Here is a 19693-nt window from a genome sequence, read left to right as displayed (position 1 = left end):
TAGAATAAAGTCCTATACTAGTATCGAATCACATGACCAATAACGTGATCGTCGCTTATAAGCTTCCGAAAGCAACCATACGAAAACGACCGTATTTAGCTTCCGAAAACGACCATTATTAGCTTCCGAAAACGAACATATTAGTTTCCGAAAACGACTACTAATAAAGAATATGAAAAGGAGCTCTATTTCGAAGGAATGGCCGGATTAGGAAGAGATCTACGAGAGATAAACGAAAGCGGAAAGCTAGATTAGAATGGAAAAGGTATATAATATGAGCTTTTTCCCTCTTAATATAGGATAAGAAATTCAATAATCATATACTGTTTCATAAAAATCACGTGTTTCATAGCTATTTAGTTGTTAATACGAGCCAGCTTCCCATAATAGACTAATATTAGTCTATTCCCTCTTATATACTATATACTCATATACTAGCTCATGACCTACGATAGGACTTAGAGAAATTTTCGGAAATTTTCGATTTTTCGAAATTTCTTGATTTTCGAAAGTTTTAGCCTAAGGCTATATCGTACAGGACAATAGCATATCACGATGGAGGGGAATGATTGGACAATAATGGTATAAGTATAAGAATGTGTATATCTCCTCATCTACAGTTAGAACTGATCTCTTCTCGTAGAGAAGAGATCGGATTATATACTGGGTGATCTTCGGGTACCGATCACGGGAGCGGTGATCGGTCCTGCGGCCGATCCGGTTATCGTTGTTCCGCTCCGGAGTATTCTATATAATGAATACCTGACCATCACATGATCTGATCCACGTGGTCTACAACACCGTTTCCGTCACAGGCTATTTGTAAGTAAAAAAGCTTACTTGTATTGAAATCGATTAATAATCGATTATCAATTATAACTATATAGATTAAAATTGATTCGTATTCTTGTTTAAACAGTACTACATTCTATACTATATGGTATAGTGGTAAAGCTTCTGCTTGAAGAATAAATTGAAAGTGAGTGGCAAGGTGTGGAACCCTTTCCCCTTTAGACTTTCGGCTAATACCCTTTCCTATCCTCTAGTATCTACGCTCGCTCCCCCGCTCGCTCCCCTTCTCCCCCTAGCTCCTCTTCATCTCTTTGACCTCCTCCTAGCTCCTACGCATATACCCTTCCATCCACTCGTCCTAAAAATCATAAAGGTCCTTCAGCTGGAAGGCCTTTATTTTCTTTTTTTCTATTATTAAAATATCAATAATAAACGGTTGTCATTTTGAACTGGAAATATTCGTCGATGACGAAGAATGTGTTTCGTTAGAAATAAAAAAAGTTTGAATTCAATAATGTATGTATCAAATAATTATATAGGAATTTATACTAACATTTTATTCGTACATAGATATTAACTTCGCCACCACAGGGGCACGATGAAAAGCTTTTAACACAAGCTCCCCGTATATTAGGAATATCAAACGTCCCAAGGCAGCCTATCCATCATGGGTAGCATAAGAATTATGGAAAGCCAGGATCCATTCATCAGAAGGGGCACTTCTAGCAGCCGAAATCATGAGGGAAGTGATTAATATTTACGTGTACCAGGTGTTGTAAGTATTGCCGTTTGAACATTGCATACTACTTCGCGATTGTATTGAAATTTCGCAATGATCATCTGTAGATATGCAAGAAGCTTCATTTCTTATCATATATTTCGGTCAAGATTCATTAACGTCATCCGCTATGGCGGTCCGAAGTCCTTTGAGCCTGAGTCTCTAGACCCAAATCCCTAGGTCTTTCAAATTGCCTTTACGAGTTTGTATATACCTACGCATCTGTGTTATACTAGCATCTACTGGGATCATGAAAAATAAAGTCGCCTTCAGGCACACACAATCTCATTTTTGCCAATATAATACGCATCTAGGCATCTTTGAGTTAGCGATTGGACTAATTTGAAGCAGCGAAGATTTATGATCTATAAAGTACCCTTCACTAAAACATGACTCCCATTGTCCGGGACTCTTGTATGCGATATAAGATGAAATATTTCATTACTTTAATGATGGGTTGTCATACACTAGGACTTACTCGCTACCCCTCCTTCTAACCTCTCGCTAAACGCGATCTTTTACTATTTAGTATTCGTAGAAGCCTTTTATCCCCGACTATTTGAAGTATTATCCGGTGGTGGTACATTAGTATATACTCGAAACTCAGAATAGAATCGGCTGAAAACTAAAGGGCCTTGCTTTAGAATTTGAAGTACCAATAAATAGGGCCAATAAACACAACACAGATCCTCGTTATCAAAGCAAAAACAACAACAAAGTAAGCATCAAAATACAATAATAGTTTAAATTAAGGTGTGCTCCACCAGCGTTTTGAAGCCTGAAGGGGACGTAGAATCGAAGACACAGATGGGAAACCCATTGTGACCTTCCTCGAGGCTCAAGCTCTACAACATATCTACCTTCTTAACCCATCAATTGTCTAATATCCTCCGGAGGCCATCTAACTTGAGCAAAACTGAGACACCTCTTAATACTCTGCAAAAACTTTCTCGTAATTTCATCTCCCATTACATGTCCCTTATCAGTCTCATGCAATTTCTCGCGCGCACTACGCTCGTGAATACCCACCATCGTCACACCGATTGGCCATGCAGCCTTTCCAATACTAAGACGTAGATACCCATCATTTGCATCAACGTATCGTTTTTCCTGCGCTGCTTTGACGATTTCAACCACAGGGCCTAGAATATCCTCATCTAGATCTCCTTTTTCGAATTTGCGAAAGAGCTATAGATCGTCAGTTTTAAATTCTATAACATAGATAGGTATACGAAAGAAAACTTACAGGAGTCATGTTGTCTTTACTCTGCACCATAGCATTATAAGCCGCCTTACTAGCAAACGTATCCCTCTTCTCTTTCTCCAGCGCATGTTCCCACTCCTGCAAAACCATCGTAAAATAACTCGCCAACTGTCTAAACAGATATTTCCTCCCCTCCTCATCCTTTGGTACATCCTTAACCTTCATATCCTTTTCCTCGATCAAAACCAACGTCGTAGGAATCGGTCCCGTCGTCATAACCACCCCCAATTTCCTATACCTCCTTAATCTCTGTTTATGACTTTCCGCAAAAAGTTTCGCAGGGTGTCCCATTTCCCGTAATTTCAACACTAACTCCTCATCCGGAATATCATCTTCCACCACTTCCTCTACATCCTCTTTAACCAACTCCGGCAATCCTAATCTTTTTCTTCTCTTTCTTTCTTCTTCGGCTTCTCTTTCCTCCCTCTGTTTCCTAGATTCCTCAGCTAATCTCCTGCGCTTTTCTTCTCGCGCTTTAGCAGCTTCTTCTTCTTCGTCTTCGCGTTTGCGCTTTTGTGCCAATTTGGCTTCACGCTCTGCTTCAATCGCGCGTTGTTCGGCGAGGTATTTGGCCTGTCGTTCCGCTTCAATTTCAGATCGTTTCATGTATTTCTTAGAAGTATCGGTGGAAGATTCGCTCTTTTTGGATATCTCTTTAGACATGAGAGATGCGAAATCCATGATGGCGGTTATGATGGTATGCGCCGCAGATGATTGTATTTATGGCAATTAAATTGGTGATTTATAACTATGATAAACGTTTTTTTCGTTGTTCTATCTTTCCAGATTTGATAAATTGAGAGAACTGAGCGAGAGATTGAATTGTTGATTATGTAGAAGATGTTGTCGTCAGATTACAGAAAGTGTACAAAGCCCAAGGCTGAACATTTTTTGACGAGGCCGCGATTCTGCCTCGAGAACTTCTCACCTCCAAGTTATCCTCCCCCAACATCCTTCCTCTAAAACCATCATAGCTATCCTAGCTCATGACATAAATATGGCAACCACTACTCTAACAAAAGTTGATCGCAATACTACCGTTCCATTTCATCTCAAGCTTTTCTACAAAAGCGGTTCATTTCCCAGGTAGGCAAACAAATCTCAGCCTTCCCATGATATTCATTTGTATTCTTTCTAATGTGACAATAGAATTGAAGAATTTAATCCACATGGCGAATTGCCTCTACACGTTAATATATCTACATGGCAATCATGTACTCTGCGCGAATTATCACATTTACTAGCCACCGCGCTGCCTGATCTTCTTCCCGATCCGGCGATTGGAACTCGCCTTTCATATCGACTGATATTTCCTGATTCACGACCTGCTGTTAGTGGACCCGCTAGATATGTAACGAAGGAGCTTGGCAGTGTTGTTATTGGGGAAGGGGGCCCGGGAATTTTACCAGATGAGGAAGAGAGTGCGATAGTCGGAGAAGGAATCATGGCGGGGAGTTTGATGGGGGAACCAGAGAAGACGCTGCAGGATGCAAGATTTGTTATTGGTGATTATGTTTGTTGCGCAATTCTACCACCGATGGCAGATGGAGGAGTTGCACCGCCACCCAGTGGTCCTTCGAGAGGCGGTTTTGCGAGTGGAAGATCGGAAATGGGTGGGTTTGGGGGAAGAGGGGGGATGGGACCGAGAGAAAATGGATTTGGAGGTGGATATAGAGGGAGGGGGGGTTCAAGAGGAGGAGGATTTGGTCAAGGTACGGGTCAAGGAGGAGCGGGTGGTGTACCAATGGGTGAATGGAGACGAGGTGAGAGGATACCAGATGGTCCATCTGGGGGAAGAGGTCGCGGGTATGGAGGTGGAGGTGGTTTTGGGGGTGGAAGAGGTCGATATTGAGGGAGGCACGAAGACATATGATACCAATCACCATGCTATTACGAATGACGGTACCGAATTTCCTTGGAACACTACATGATCTCTTCTCAAATCATCCACGATTTATCGGAAGCGAGTGCTCCAATTTCTCCAATATCATCTCAACTCTTTAAGCACTTTAATCGGAGTATCAACAACGGATGGGTGGTAATCGGTTCGTCTCTTAGAAACATATTAGGTCAGTCCTGCAAAAGGTATATCAAAGAATACCAAAATCCGAGTAAATATCAATACCCATATCAAATGTCCTTGCATTAAACGACAATGGTGAAGAATGCAAACTCAATTTCATAGCTCTCTCTTATTCCATAGCCTCTCATGATATCTCCCTCCACATATGTACAACTCCCCGCATTCGACCTTTGCCCCATCCTCTTCTCCCTCCCTTTCATCACCATCTAAAATTCCGCAATCGTATCACCCCTGCGCTTTCCTCTCATGTCCCATTTTCCCTATCCTCACATTAGCTTTCCAATTCTCCATCCCCTAATTCACAACCAGCACATGGCGTCGAAATATCTTACTTCAGTCTTGATAGCCATATACCCAACGATACTCGGAATGACCGCTGCAAAGACAAACGAAATAGCGGCCGTGCGACCCGTCCATCGGAAATACTTGTGGCGATTGGTCGACATATCTACATTCTATCAGTCTCCCTTCTTCCCTCCTTTCCCACCCTCGCAATCTCCTCATCGCCATTGTAAAGCGCCAGACGTCCCAGCTGCAGAAAGAACATACTGCTATATTTGACCAACGCGGGGTCCACCGCAAGTACTACATTTCCACCATTAGCCCAATCCCATATCCACAGTACGAAGAGACAAACCATGATCGTGACCAGCCATTGTGAATAAAGTTGCGAGGATGAGAGAAACACTTGTGTGATTTATTTCTCTTGGATTCAAGCGTTAGAAATCCAGTCATTAAGCCTCATGTGAATAGAGGATCGCGGTTGAAAGCTCAGACGTCGGAAAAACGTTTGCCGATGATCCGCACGCACGGCTGAGATTTGGCAGCGATGATGCGCTTGATTGATTGATTGATTGATGTGCCGGATGTATGGTCCAGTTTTTTTTAGCTTTTTATCACAGGCTCACAGGACAGGTTATCTATCAATGGGTTATCGATTGTGCCGAGGTGGGCTGAGGTGAGCTAATCGGTAGTGAGATGAGATAAACTTGTTTATGGGAGGGGAATCTAGTGAGAGTATTGGAATGAGAGTGTTTGATTTCTTTTCTTTGTGTTTGTGTATCTATTCCGATTAGGATTTTAGAGAGTACATCGTCATATCAATCTCATATTATTCATAATAACTACCTAGTATTCTACATACTCAAGTAGTCATGTCTTCACCAGCTTCCATGTCAGATCTGCCAAAGATCAAGCTTTACTGGTAGCAGTTCTCCTCTTCTTTTCCCTCCCTTTCCTATACACATACCTCTTGTCCCTTTTACCCCATCCATCCATCTCATCCCATCCCATCTCATCCCATCCCATCTCATCCCATCCCATCTCATCCCATCCCATCTCATCCCGGTCCATTTCTTCCTTCAAACTAACAAATTCAGGCTCAACCAATCCCGCTCTCAACGGATTCTCTGGCTTCTAGAAGAATTGAAAGTTCCCTACGAGCTAGAAATCATCCATAGACTTCCCTCTAAACAAGCACCTCCTGAATTGAAAAAAGTGCATGCCTTGGGAAAATCTCCCGTCGTTACGATTTTACCTGCGGGAGCCACAGAACCGGTGGTTTTGGCGGAGAGTGCGTTTATTACTGAGTAAGTTTGTCTTCTTCTTGACGGGGAAAGTAATTGGATGAGGGGTGTGTATATGGAATTAGAAATGGACTTGAAAAATAGAGGAGTTCAAGTAGTCCTTGGATTTCGACGTGAGGTATCTGAATCATAAGATAATTTTGGAGATCATTTCCCTAGCTGCCCAAAACCCAAAAGATTTCCCTCCAAGTATGACCTCTAACTCGCCCCAAAGATATCTCCTCGATCATTTCGCCCACGGCAGTACCCTTCTCCCCGCCCGCTGGAAGCCTGGTCAAGAAAACACACTCGGTGGCGAAACCGAAGAATGGACTCGTTTCCGCTATTACATGCATTATGCCGAAGGTTCTCTGATGCCTCCCCTCCTTGTCGCCCTCATCATGTCTAGTAAGTTCTTCCTTTTCGCATTCTCAAATCTTACTAACTCCCCAGTGATTAATTCGCCCAACCTTCCTTTTTTTATCCGTCCTATTACTGGCATGATAACTTCAAAAGTGCACGAGTCATACCTGGAACCAAATTTCAGCACTCATTTTACCTTTCTTAATGAACAAATCCAGAGCTCTCCCAATGGTGGAAAATATCTCTGTGGTGAACATCTTACCGGTGCAGACATCCTCATGTCATTCCCTCTTGTAGCAGCTAAACAGCGCGCTGGGTTAACCAAGGACAAATACCCTGAACTTTTTGCTTACACGGAAAGATTAGAAAATGAGGCGGGATATAAGAAAGCCGTTGAAAAGATTGTGGATATCGAGGGAGAATTCAAAGCGATTTAATTCCGAGAGTGCTTTAGTAACTATCAAGACTGTACACGAACGTATCAAACTCGAAATGCGAAGTGGGAAAATGAAGCAATGTTCTTATTTCTTGCCCTGAATACCTTTCGCTGAATCTTTCTCAATCTCAGGTTCTTGTTTTTGTGTCGATTATAGATAGACCTCATTTTAGTTCCTTGATACACTTTCATACTGTACCCCTTGAGAAAGATCCAAGAACCAACGTTCACTGTATCACTCTACCTTGATAATGCAGCGTGATACCTTCATGTACATCGTCAGTACTGATATTGATTTCTAGTGATACTATACGTCGAAGTGACGATATTTTCTAACAACCGGGATGATGCATCGTTCGATTTATATCCGCCAAGAGTCTCAAACTTCGGGAGCTGACTTGACGTGTTATATAGCATTGAGCGTGCAAAGTCTATGGATATTGGGGCTAGAACATCTAATGAAAGTATGTAGTCTATATTCTCTCCTGGCAATGTTACTCACCGTCCTGTAAGTTTACTTGCTTTTCCTAAAAAGAAACGCCACGTCGTATATAGAAAAAACTTCTTACAATTTGTGTTTGCAAACAAACCGGGCCCTCCCCCAATTTAGATGCCCTCTCTCGACGACGGGAGTAAGGGAGGGAAGAAGGGCCACCGTTCGTTGCCTTGCTGAGAAGGCCAGCATGATACAATGATAACACTGGCAAGGGGTTTCACTAGAGTTCTTCGTCCTATGAGAAGGTCTCAATCAACTCAAAGAGGGAGCGGTAATCTGGTTTTTCTATGCAACAGTCGACCTCAAATTTTCAGCTCGAGGCACTGCTCGCTTACTTCAAATAATCTGACAGAACGGCCGACTACTTAGCAAAAGTTAGAGCAATTCATCTCGAAACCCTTAATAGTTACCTCTAACTAAGAGACCATTGCGATAGTTTGCACTTTATAACTCCAAGGGATTCATGAACTTTATTTGGGGACAAGCGTGATAGAATGTGGAAACATTCCTACGCCACGGGCGCTTTGTACAATACGCAACCAGATAAAGAAGGGACTCGACAATTTACTGAAGAAAGGTAATCAGATATCGACAGCTGGTAGATTGAGCACAAGGTTGAATTTGTTGCTTTCACGTCGCAAGTCGATCAACGAGGCTGAAGAGACAGGCATGGAATAATGGAAGTTAGTCCTTGCTGCATTGGAACTCTCAAAATATTCGCGCTAGGATTTTAAGTCTGCTATCATCTCAATGACTGGGTGATTGTGGCTGATTGAAAAAAAGCGCAAGGTTGAAATCGGTGGAGCATCTAAGAATGATCCTTGACTTGTCAGTGGAGTCGAGAGAAGATGGAGATGTGACGGATGCTGAAGATAATGGGTTAATACGGAGAATAGAGGAACCAGCGGGGTGAATCATGCTGGCAGCTCCTTATATCTTTGGGACACTTGCATGCTAATAGATACGAATGTAACCCTGGTGGAGTCAATCTAAATTGAAAGACTTGGGAGCGACATTCTGAATGATTCAACTAAAGCCATGATAATGATTTGTTGAAGTGAGAAGGCGAGACATCATCATACTAGCCTACAACACACCATCACCAGTTTGGGATAGAGAACAATCAAGTTCAGGCAATGATTGAAAAATCGATCAGGTATTCTGAAAACGATACATTATATATGATTCTACCCAATGTTGCCCAATGTTGAAGTTCCTTTGACAACTGGACGAATGAATATCGCAGGCAGACCCCTCATTTAGAAGGGTACTCAAAATGGATCTAGAACAAATGTTCGAGCTAAATGATTTCCTCGCAATGATTTTCTATAGGCAGTAGATACATACAAGTCTGAGCTTCGTACATACTACTTCTATCTAAATGCATAACAGATAATCGGGTCCAAAGTAAGAAAGACAGCCTGTGCTCAAGCTTCTTGAAAAATCTCTGAGGAAGAAGCGGAGCATATGGTGATATATTTATATTTTCAATCGAACAGGAGGCTGCCACAACTATAGACAACCCTCCGTACATAAATTTATCGATGTAAATCTTACTATCTGCACTGTACATAAGGTATGCAGGATGCCAACTACGCATACATACATCTGTGAGTAAGAATCGGTTCAACAAACAGAAAGAAAACGTCCACTTGGACCCCTCTCGTTCGTTCTAAAACGACACAAAGATGAAGATATCGCTTCATATTGGAGAATACTAGAAGTTTGAATAAGCTAAGTTTCCTTGATATTTTTCTGTGCGTTTTCATGTTCGTAGTGGATACCCGATACATGAACTAGTAGCTGTCGGTGAGCATTGCAGTGCAGTGTGCATAGAACGGCTTGAGAATACCTGGCCCTTGTCCATACAATTATGAAGGGTGATAAAGTTACGCCAGTTAGAAATTGACCTGCAGATAAGGCGTTGAAATGCGTTTGAATTGGGCTTGAAATTTGAGACATACATGAATAAATGCATGAACGAAATTGATGAAGGCGTTTAGATGACTCGAGAAAAAGTTCTCCATCGTGATGAAGTCTTGGTAGATTCGGAACAATATTCCTCATCTATTGGTATGAAAAGTTATCAGAAGACTGACTATCTTTTTGATCCATTCTTGACAATCTCGTAAAAAAAAGGAAGATAAGTTGATAGACAGTGGGGTAAATAGCATTCATTACCCCCGAGGTTCCGCATAGGATGGGATTCATGGGAATCTTGGAAAATAAATGGTACATGGAGGCAAACAGGGTTCAAATGCGGGTGGTAAAAAATGGATCTGGAGTTGTGTGTGTGGTGGTGTGGTGTCTCCATCTCAACGCATCTTGGTGGAACATTCATCTCCAACCGTCCAACGCAGAGATGGTTTAACGACTAGGTAACCGGCCGAGCCAGCCAGCTGTGGAGGATTGAGTATGGAGAATCTATCTACTCCGTAGGAAGAAGTTCATAAAAGATATCCAAACTAGTCTGATGAAGGAGGCGAAAGAGGAAGTACGTGGCAGCTTGGTGTTCGTGATCAAAGATTCACACAATGCTACTGTAATGAAGAAAAGTCGATGTCGTCTTATCTTTGACAAATGGCATTCTATACCTTCTCCCATGTTTGGGGTTTTGAGGTTTTTGGGTTGTTGGGTTCTTATAAGAGTTGAATGAATGGAGTGATTGGAATGAATATTATGGAGGGGTTGAGAGAGGGGTATCTTTTTGTGAATGTGAGCGAATGTGAGTGAATGTGAATATCAATATATCAATACCTACCTAGTATGAATATCCATGGATGAATGTGAATACGAATACCTAGTACTGGTATATATCAATATATTTCTTTCCTCTCTCCCTCCCCCTTCATCTTGTCTTTTCTAGATCCCAAGCTACTTCACCGTCTTGCGAATAATTAACCATACCGTACTGTATATTCCGTTCATATTCCTGACTTTCATGCTTCCCTTCATCCTCCTCCGTCCTTGAGACCTCTTACCGCCAGCAAATTCCCTGTCAATTCATTTCCCACCAAACAAAAGGACCAATCCATCCATACATTATTCATACATCCATACCATCTATACATACATCCATATACACCCATACAATCTAATCCACATCCACCGCCCATTCTTCCCCTCCCCCAGCATTTCCACCATCTTTTTTGATTTATTTAACCGAATGACCATACCATACCGTCATAATCAATCTCCACTAACCTCTTTCGGGCCTTGATAGCTTACTTCCATTTATTTAGAATATCCATCGCATATCTCTCCAAATTATTTCTCCTCCCCCGACTTTCTTCTATATCTACCTACCTATACACATTACCTCTACAACTTTGGTAGACGTTTTGTTTGTAGTAGTTTGTTCGAATACTCAAGGACTTCTTTGTCTTATACATCAAAATACAGTCCTCTCATTTTTAAACAAACAATGGCTTCCCAACCAGAAGATGTTTATGCAACTGTAAGTTATCACCATAACTCGACAAGAATGGGATGACTTGAACTGACAACTTTGCAATAGCTTCTCTTGACCGACACCTACCTGCCAGGTTTGTTTTATCATACTAAACCTATCAGAAATCATTAACTCATCTTGCAATTCAGGTGCTCTTGTATTGGCACATTCTCTACGAGATGCTGGTACTACCAAGAAAATCGCAGTGCTTGTCACGGTGGATTCAATGACCTCTGAGAGTATGACTGAACTTCAGGTAAGTACTCTACTTTTGGACAACCTGGGAATCAAACTAACATATGATTCCAGAGAAACTTCGACTATGTTATTCCCGTCGATCGAGTTGTCAACCAATCCCCAGCCAACCTTGACCTCATGGGCCGCCCTGATCTTCACTCTACTTTCACCAAAATTACATTATGGAAACAAACACAATTCCGAAGAATAGTTTACATGGATGCCGATATGGTTGCTCTTCGTGCACCAGATGAGTTGTTTGCTCTACCAAATCCATTTTCCGCCTCACCAGATATCGGATGGCCAGACATCTTCAACACTGGTCTTATGGTTTTAGATCCAAATATGGGCGACTACTATGCTTTGGAGGCTATGGCAAACAGAGGAATCTCTTTTGATGGAGCTGATCAAGGTTTACTTAACATGCATTTCAAGAATACTTACAACCGTCTAAGCTTTACTTACAATGTCACCCCATCCGCTCATTACCAATATCTCCCAGCATTTCAACATTTCCAATCCAGCATCAGTGCCGCCCACTTTATCGGAACGGATAAGCCATGGAAAGTTGGAAGACAAGCCAGTGTCGGAGCCACTCCTTACCATCAGATGACCGGAAGATGGTGGGCAGTTTATGATAAACATTACAAGCAAACGGTAAGTTTGATGTCTTCAATCGTAGAGGAAGCTAATGTTTCTGCAGTCGGCGACCGGAACTTCCAACGGAGCGGCACCCCTTATCGTACAATACCTTGTTTTTGGAGAATTCCAGCCCCAGACCCAGGAGGACCATTCCAAAGGAGCCCAGTGTGAGAAATTTCAACATTTTAATGCCATTAATGATACTACTACTACAGCAGAGGAACCAATCCATGACCATACAGAAACAAACTTGGAAAACGAAGAAGCTTATGATCCCCCAGTACAGGCAAAATTGGACCAATCTCGAAACATCTCATATTCACCATGGGATGCCAGCAAGTGAGCTTCATTGTCATTAAATTGAGAAGTAATTGTCTAATGATCTATAGAGCACCACCACCACAAAATTCGAGACCAGAAGCCTCAAACCTCCCCGATAACCATTATGCGATGTCCAACGACGCTACCCTATTCCGAGCACCAAGCCGCTACCCAGACCCTCCCAGTGACATGTACTACGAAGTACCAAAAGCTCCAAAGTGGCAGAGACCAGCACCAATATTCCCATGGGAAGCTAACCCACCAGTACCCTCAAGAGTATTCCCTGAAGATGACTATGATGACACAGCAGTACCAGAAACCCCCGTCGCCGGTTCGGTAGTCGCAACCACCGAGGATGAAAGAAGCATGCCCGCTACTCCTACCACTCCTACCATGTCGAGTGCCAACGACCCATGGCAAACTTATGCTAGAGGAAATGCGTGGGATGAAGTTCCAGAAATTGAGCGATACATTGGAAACATGTCCAAGAATCGCAAAGGCAACATCCAAGTTCTTCAAGGATACGGCACAGGTATATCACAGATTTCTAGCCCGGGAGGCCGTAGGCGTAGTATGAGGCTCACAGACTTTCCAACAGAGCTTGAACGGCCTAGTTTACCCGTAACCCCCGCACCAGTTAGAACACAACCAACCTTCTGGGGCGAAGAGAGAGAAGAAGATAGCGCATTACCTCCTGCGGAAGGCGTTCCTGCACAACAAGATTGGGTAAGCCTTTTTGATAAATTCAATGGAACTTTTGATGCCTTCAGAAGTCTTTTTGAAGACCCCAAGAAACTTTTCCTTGGCCCCAGTACCCTGTTTTACGATCTCACACGACTTTTGAAACTTTTCAATAGGCTATTAGTAGATCTTGGAAGATTCTCACTGACACCCGGACAGGACCCAGCAGCTCAACTTGATATGCTTGCTAGGCGTCAATCAGATGTTCTAGCCAATAAATTGGACATTCCAACGCGCGAGATGCCCTCGAGACCACTCCCCTTCGGATCCGAACCTGTTAACCAAGGAGCTATTATTGAGGAACCTTCTTACCATGGACCAGGAGCAGCTTGGGAGAAGGATGATAATTATGCCACGAAAGAGACTCCTTTACTCCCAAGTGAAGCGGAGAAAGATGTTTTGGAGACTTAAAAAGAAAGGACAGGCCCTAATAAAAATTTGCACATTTATGTATACATGTATATTGACGTTTACATGTTTTCCCATCATGCGTTTTTGCCTTTTACTTTGCTATCTTTGATTGTTGATTTCTGATAGAGCATTTGTGGAATTAGCATGGTGCTAGTGGTATATTCGATTCATGATTGCCTTTTGCCATTTGAACTTCGATTTGCATTTCCATGTAGCTAGAAAGCCCGCGAGTCGCATATCTTATCCTTTGATTCTTGTGATGTTTTTGGAGCTAGTGCTGGGGATTTGCTGGGATGAAAGGAGAGAAATTTTAGGGAGGTGAGACGAGAGAATGATGTTTAAAAGTTTGCTTGTGCTTGTGCTTGTGCACAGTGTGGTTGTGGTTGATGGGATGAGATTGGTGCATGAAAGTTGAAAAGTTTGATGAGCATATTTAGTGATGGATGGATGGGTTAATGAATTGGAATGACTGGCTGAATACAGGGAAGAGGGATGTCATTATGGAAGAGATGTAATTATAGGATGAATTGTAATGATAAGGGGTTGTAAAGACTGAGACTGAAAGAGAATGTGAGTGCGAATGTGAATGAGAATGTCTGGTCTAGGCTTGATGATAGTCTAGACTAGAGGTCTGATATGAGGATATGAGGATATAAGAATATAAGAATATAAGAATATAAGAATATAAGAATATAAGAATATAAGAATATAAGAATATAAGAATATAAGAATATAAGAATATAAGAATATAAGAATATAATACCTTACATAGCACATACAAATTATACTTTACTGTATCTATCATGATACTTAACTCCCTAGATAGCACCCTCATCTCATCTCATTACATCTCATCTCATTTCATCTTTATTTCATCTCAATTTCAGATTTCAACATTGTGATATAATCAGTATGCTAAGTAGTGATGTGATGTAATGTAATGACGTAACGTAATGTAATGGGATATAGTGTGTTAGATTATGCTAATTGATTGATATAATCGATATTTGCGAGTAGTGAGGAGTGAGGAGTGAAGAGAACCGGAATAGACGATGGGATTTGAGATTGCTTATACATATAATCACTGTTGTCTGATACTTTGATCATAACATTGTAATAGGTATGTATACATCGATGCTGATTCATTAATCACTTCACCTCAATGTCATTCTAAAGCAACAATTTCAAAATTTATTTTCATTTCCTATCACTTCACTTTTCTTTTCATCTGATCTCATATCTCATAATTCATTCATTTCTCTCCATCCTCCATCCATTGATGACATCACCAAATCCTCGCATCCCCCTAAACTCCATCTCGCTAATCCCAACCTCGTACAGCAAGCCCATCCATATCCGCACCCATGCTTCCCCCTCACCACTAATCCACCAAGATCTTTCCCTCCAAATCCGAGAAATGATTGAAGAAACTTTCAAACAATCGAATTCCATGTTCTACATCAAATGCTCCTCCACATTCTCTAATACTGTGCATACTCAACATAGGATTACCCAGATCAAGGGTTCTTGTTCCTAGTGCTGCGCTCAACATAGGTCCAATGGTACTTCCACAACTACTATCATTTCTGACCACGAAGAGTTGGAGTGGTACACCATTCTTTCCCTCTTTAGAATCTGCGGAAGGCTTGGCCTTGCGTGCAACTTCTTGAAGAAGGACTATACCAGGGGAATTGGTGGCATAGCGTTGATTCGCGTTGATTTTAATGACTGTTCCTTTGTTCATTTCAGGACGATGGTCTTGTTCATATTTTTGTGCGTAGTTAGGATGGATGGAGTGAGCCATGTCTGCAGAAATGAGGAAGGAAGAGGCGAGGGTTTGCTCGTAGGCTGTGGCGATTTCGACATCTGACTCACGGTGAACCATGTCGTAGGATGACGATGAGCCGGGACCGGCAGTGGAAGCTGGGATCACGGAGAGACGTCTGAGGACGGCGGGGAGAAGGTTAGAGGCTGCTCCGTGCGCGGATGTACTACCAATTTCTTCGTGATCGAAACAGGTGATTAGTCTGATTGATGATTCATTATCTAAAGCAGCAGAATCCTTTACAGATTCGATAAGTCCTTCAACACTGCAGTAGGTCATGCCCAAATTGTCCAATCTGCCCGAATAGATGAGTTCATTGTTCAACCCACCCAAACAAGCTTTTTGTGTATCGTATAAGATCATTTCAAAGTCAACGATATCATCAATCCCAACACCTACGTTCTTCGCAATAAGTTCCACAATATATGGATGATGACGAGTGGTCATCGCTTGCAAGGGTTTGTATTCCCCCGAATCCTTATTCTCTTCTGATGGAGTCGGTCCGTTCTCGCTCGCTCCTGTACGATTCAACTCGGCAGCCACAAGACCGGCAATTGGGAACAATTCGGTCTCTTTATTCGGATCGAAACTTGTGGCACGATTGAGATGAATGGCCAGAGTAGGAATGCGAAGGATTGGACGATCGATCTTGACAAGTTTTTGCACAAAATTTCCATCTCCATCTTTAACCATGGCTCTACCTGCTATGCTCAAGTCTCTATCGAACCACGATGTCCAGATGCCACCTCCATATGTCTCCACACCCACTTGTATGAATCCAGAAGCTTGTTTCTTGGATACCGGCTTGATACGCAAGGTAGGAGAATCGGTGTGAGCACCAATCATGGCAATTGGGTTACCGGCCTTCCATTTCTTGCCGATGGCGAAAGCGACGATCGAAGAAGCATTTCTGGTAAGATAGTACTTTCCGCCGGGTTGTAAACTTGTAGACCAGTTATCTCGCTCCTTAATCTCTGTGAAGCCCGCTTTGGAAAGTCGTTGAATGGCAGAGTGTACTGCATGGTAGGCTAAATGGAACCGTTAGGTACAACTGCAGAGATAAGGTTGCTATGATATTGATAGCTTATTTGATTAATTTTACTTACGACCAGGTGAAGCATTGAGGAAATCGAGAAAATCGTGAGCCTTTGCTTCCGCAGTTGATAGATTTCGGTTTGACATTTTGTAGGCGGATGAGATGTAAGATCTACAAAATATGGTAAAAGGGTTGGAATTATTTCTTGCCGAAATGGGAGTAAGGGAAAGGAAAAATGATGATGTTGATGGTGATCTCAACATCAGACTAGGAACTTCCTTTTGAATTCACTTCACCTGCAAAGAGATTCATCTGAAAGGTGGGACATTCGTCCAAGGCGGAGGTGTTGACTCGTGGTTGCACCGACCAGCCTCGCACGGTTAGAACTCCAGATTACAGAGGGTGTGTTTACCAATTAGGTAGGCGTGGTAGGCGTGGTAGGCATTTGAAAACCCCAAGTGAGATAAACCTAGTAGGCCCACGGGTAGGTAGGTCCACAGGTACCTAGGTACTTTCTTATCTAAGCAATGAGCCACATTGTGGCTTGTGGGGGAGTGGCTGTAGAATCTTCACCATGGATACCTACCTCGGCAGTGGAAAGACGGCTGCTTATTAATAACATGGATACTTTGAGTTCAACAGCCTCCAAGCCTCAGGAAGCTTTCATAAAGAAAAAGCAAGGTGAGGCAACAATGTAACAAAAACAACCTTGAATTAATGGAATGAAACCTCGTGGCCAAATAAAATCGGAGACAACAAACAAGGTAAATCCCTGCGATGAATCCTTGAATGGCGGCTTCTGTTTTACTTCAGAAATTCGTCCCCAGTTACAAAGTACACATTAGATCTGCTCTGTTGTGACACTTATCAACACTTGTTAGCATAGGATGAATTCGTGTTTGCTAACGATTGAGAGAGAGAGTGAGAGAGAGTCCGTGTGTGTGCGTGTGAGTAACTCGATGTTGGGTGGCTAGGTAGAGGTTGGTAGTCAGTCAGATGAGTACCTCATCATTTGGCAGATGATAGTCATTTGAACGATTCGAGAAATACGTCGTACACCATTATTTACATGAGGACGTGTTATATACTTGGATGAAGAAGAAGTCAAGGAAGATAGCTCCATTATATCTACTGTCTGTAAGCATCCGATATTGAAATATCGAAAGAGATCAACGGGATGCTGGGGGAAATGATAAAACTCCGTACGATCCATTCTTCACCATGAAGAAAAGAAAAGTGATCTTCCCCTGTTCCTGCAGACACCGAAGACATGCAAAGATTCTGATTCGGTGGCAGATATCTAGATTCTCGATATCACACCAGAAGGTTAATGTTTCCCCGGCATTGCTTGCCACTAAAGAAGCGCCATGAATGCAGCCATCTCGACAGTGTTTTGCTTTGAGGATTTCAGATTGGAAGAAGAAGAAATAAAGTTCCGTTGGAATGAAATGGAGGAGGTTGTAATGAATTAATTCTTTCGATCAATCAATCCATCAATCAATCCATCAATCAATCCATCAATCAATCAATCTGTTAATCGAGGATGAGAATATATTTCACTCGAGTTGGAATAAGAGAGCGAACTTGAAATTGTAATGTGAGAAAATCAAACCATTGTTTCCCTTTCCCAAAAGAGAAGAGTGGCCTGGGCGAATCCATCAGAAAGTCGTGACATATATTGATTGGATGAGATGAGACGAATTGGGATGTAATGGGTGGTACAATTTGCATTGCCTTGCTAGGTTTTCTGGCGATCATCACTTCCCCCTCCCTCCCCAGCTCAGCCCATGTCAATGCTCCCCATCTACTTTATACATTTACGAGAGGGCGACGGAAAAGTGGTTTGAAGGATTGCATGTTTTGGATGGGATGGGAAGATGGATCAGCTGAGGAAGAAGGTAGATGAATATTATTATGACTTCTTTTTATTTATTATATTAAAGAACTCTGGACGAATCCCTTTTTATATATGTGTCTACCGATCATGTCTACATATTATGTACATCGCCTCCCTCTGGTCAAGCCAGCAAGGGAAATCATTCTTCTTCCTAATTGGAACGCCATTGATTCATTACCTGGTGATTGGCGCAACTTTCGTAATCGAGTCAATCAATGAATTGGTACAGTCTTCCCCTCATTTGTCCCATCTGTGCTGTGTCCATCCATAAACCACCTGGGCATAAATCATAAACCGTAGACCACTGAAACCCCAAAGGAGAAATGGGTATTTTCCCTTCCTCCACATCCACATTCTCATCCTCCAGAATTTACTTTACCCACCCACCCCGTCTGCAGTCAGTCAGTCAGTCAGTCACCGACAATCATTCAATTTCTCTTCCTCCATTTTAAAATTCTTTTTGCTGTCACCGTCAGACAGCCTCAATTTCCAACATCCAATCGAATGACCCCATGACTACACGGATTAACAAAGGTTGAATACTCTGTGTGCCATCCATCCCAAGAAAATCTTGGGTAAACTCTTACCGCATTGGGATTCCCAGTATCCAACTAGGGCTGAGTAGTTTTCAGCGGCCTCTTGAGAGATGATGGACGTTACTTGATGGATACATGATGATTCGTGGATGAAGATTGCGAAAGAGTAATAGATTGCTTAGCTAGATACTTCGGTACTGTGAACTTGCCTGTGACTTCTCGCCTAGGTAGGAGGTAGGTATGATGTTAGAGAGAACGACACATAAGAAAGTAGATGATTGTTTCGATGGTGAGTGGAGAGGTGAGGGAGGAGGCGAGGTACTTACCGGTACCATCTCCTACATCTACATATCATTGACAGCCAACTAAACTGTGGGTCTGGACTGTTCCCATCCAGATTAGAATCGACATCTCCTCAATCCAGCTACCGACACCGATTACTAGGTAGATTCCGAAGCTTATTATCCCGACACATAGCATGCTAGGTATTCATCATCGAAATTGGACATCTACTCGAACCTGACCAGGGTAGTTGGATATTATCAACAAATCGTCCGGATGAATCTACATAATACTTTTATACTTGATATCCAGGCAAGCGATGAGCACTCCAGAAATTTCGAAAGAAAAAGAAACTCGTAAGATTTCCATACCTACCGTACAGTGTACAGTCAATCTACGCCCTCCAGGGCTTCCTTACTAGGTATCTATTCCCACCAGGCCGTAGATAGACTTTCCTTAGCCTTCCTAATCCATGCAGGGACGCACATCATTTGAGGAACGGATTAATACCAAGTCGGTCAATCGAGTATAGTAAGC

At 42.3% G+C, this 19693-nt stretch overlaps 6 protein-coding genes across 6 annotated transcripts; 3 read left to right on the top strand and 3 right to left on the bottom strand.

The window, feature by feature from the left end:
• Positions 1-2203: 2203 nt before the first annotated feature.
• Positions 2204-3652, bottom strand: EAF02_006889 (uncharacterized protein). The gene is made up of 2 exons (XM_038902937.1): positions 2817-3652; positions 2204-2758 (listed from the first exon to the last, which is right to left on the bottom strand). The coding sequence occupies exons 1-2, from the start codon at positions 3513-3515 to the stop codon at positions 2435-2437; spliced, it is 1023 nt and encodes a 340-aa protein (XP_038757258.1). The 5' UTR covers positions 3516-3652; the 3' UTR covers positions 2204-2434.
• Positions 3653-3714: 62 nt separating this feature from the next.
• Positions 3715-4686, top strand: EAF02_006888 (uncharacterized protein; the record flags this gene model as incomplete). Its single annotated transcript, XM_038902936.1, has 2 exons — positions 3715-3920; positions 3984-4686. The coding sequence occupies exons 1-2, from the start codon at positions 3832-3834 to the stop codon at positions 4684-4686; spliced, it is 792 nt and encodes a 263-aa protein (XP_038757257.1). The 5' UTR covers positions 3715-3831.
• A 437-nt stretch (positions 4687-5123) lies between these two features.
• Positions 5124-5573, bottom strand: EAF02_006887 (uncharacterized protein; the record flags this gene model as incomplete). Its single annotated transcript, XM_038902935.1, has 4 exons — positions 5124-5177; positions 5250-5365; positions 5467-5502; positions 5555-5573. The coding sequence occupies 4 exons, from the start codon at positions 5571-5573 to the stop codon at positions 5124-5126; spliced, it is 225 nt and encodes a 74-aa protein (XP_038757256.1).
• Positions 5574-5941: 368 nt separating this feature from the next.
• EAF02_006886 (uncharacterized protein) lies at positions 5942-8205 on the top strand. The gene is made up of 4 exons (XM_038902934.1): positions 5942-6121; positions 6297-6506; positions 6718-6890; positions 6936-8205. Exons 1-4 carry the CDS (start codon positions 6072-6074, stop codon positions 7280-7282), a joined length of 780 nt encoding a protein of 259 aa, XP_038757255.1. The 5' UTR covers positions 5942-6071; the 3' UTR covers positions 7283-8205.
• A 2996-nt stretch (positions 8206-11201) lies between these two features.
• EAF02_006885 (uncharacterized protein) lies at positions 11202-13580 on the top strand (the record flags this gene model as incomplete). The annotated part of the gene is made up of 8 exons (XM_038902933.1): positions 11202-11234; positions 11295-11322; positions 11378-11484; positions 11538-12122; positions 12169-12446; positions 12497-12960; positions 13027-13154; positions 13329-13580. The coding sequence occupies 8 exons, from the start codon at positions 11202-11204 to the stop codon at positions 13578-13580; spliced, it is 1875 nt and encodes a 624-aa protein (XP_038757254.1).
• Positions 13581-14961: 1381 nt separating this feature from the next.
• Positions 14962-16587, bottom strand: EAF02_006884 (uncharacterized protein; the record flags this gene model as incomplete). The annotated part of the gene is made up of 2 exons (XM_038902932.1): positions 14962-16433; positions 16512-16587. 2 exons carry the CDS (start codon positions 16585-16587, stop codon positions 14962-14964), a joined length of 1548 nt encoding a protein of 515 aa, XP_038757253.1.
• Positions 16588-19693: the final 3106 nt, after the last annotated feature.

This window comes from Botrytis sinoallii, assembly GCF_014898435.1.
Source record: "Botrytis sinoallii strain Bc 23 chromosome Unknown BSIN_011, whole genome shotgun sequence".
In the NCBI taxonomy this organism is placed as follows: domain Eukaryota; kingdom Fungi; phylum Ascomycota; class Leotiomycetes; order Helotiales; family Sclerotiniaceae; genus Botrytis; species Botrytis sinoallii.
The sequence above is the reverse complement of the archived record's forward strand: the minus strand, read 5'-3'. Positions and strand labels throughout refer to the sequence as shown.

What these genes read in the sequence shown, in the direction of transcription:
- EAF02_006889 (XM_038902937.1), bottom strand. Translation starts at nt 3,515, where the DNA reads ATGGATTTCGCATCTCTCATGTCTAAAGAGATATCCAAAAAGAGCGAA. An exon ending in GTAAAGACAACATGACTCCT is followed by an intron (nt 2,759 to 2,816) that starts GTAAGTTTTCTT and finishes GACGATCTATAG; the next exon opens with CTCTTTCGCAAATTCGAAAA.
- EAF02_006886 (XM_038902934.1), top strand. Translation starts at nt 6,072, where the DNA reads ATGTCTTCACCAGCTTCCATGTCAGATCTGCCAAAGATCAAGCTTTAC. An exon ending in CCAAAGATCAAGCTTTACTG is followed by an intron (nt 6,122 to 6,296) that starts GTAGCAGTTCTC and finishes TAACAAATTCAG; the next exon opens with GCTCAACCAATCCCGCTCTC. An exon ending in TGTCGCCCTCATCATGTCTA is followed by an intron (nt 6,891 to 6,935) that starts GTAAGTTCTTCC and finishes CTAACTCCCCAG; the next exon opens with TGATTAATTCGCCCAACCTT.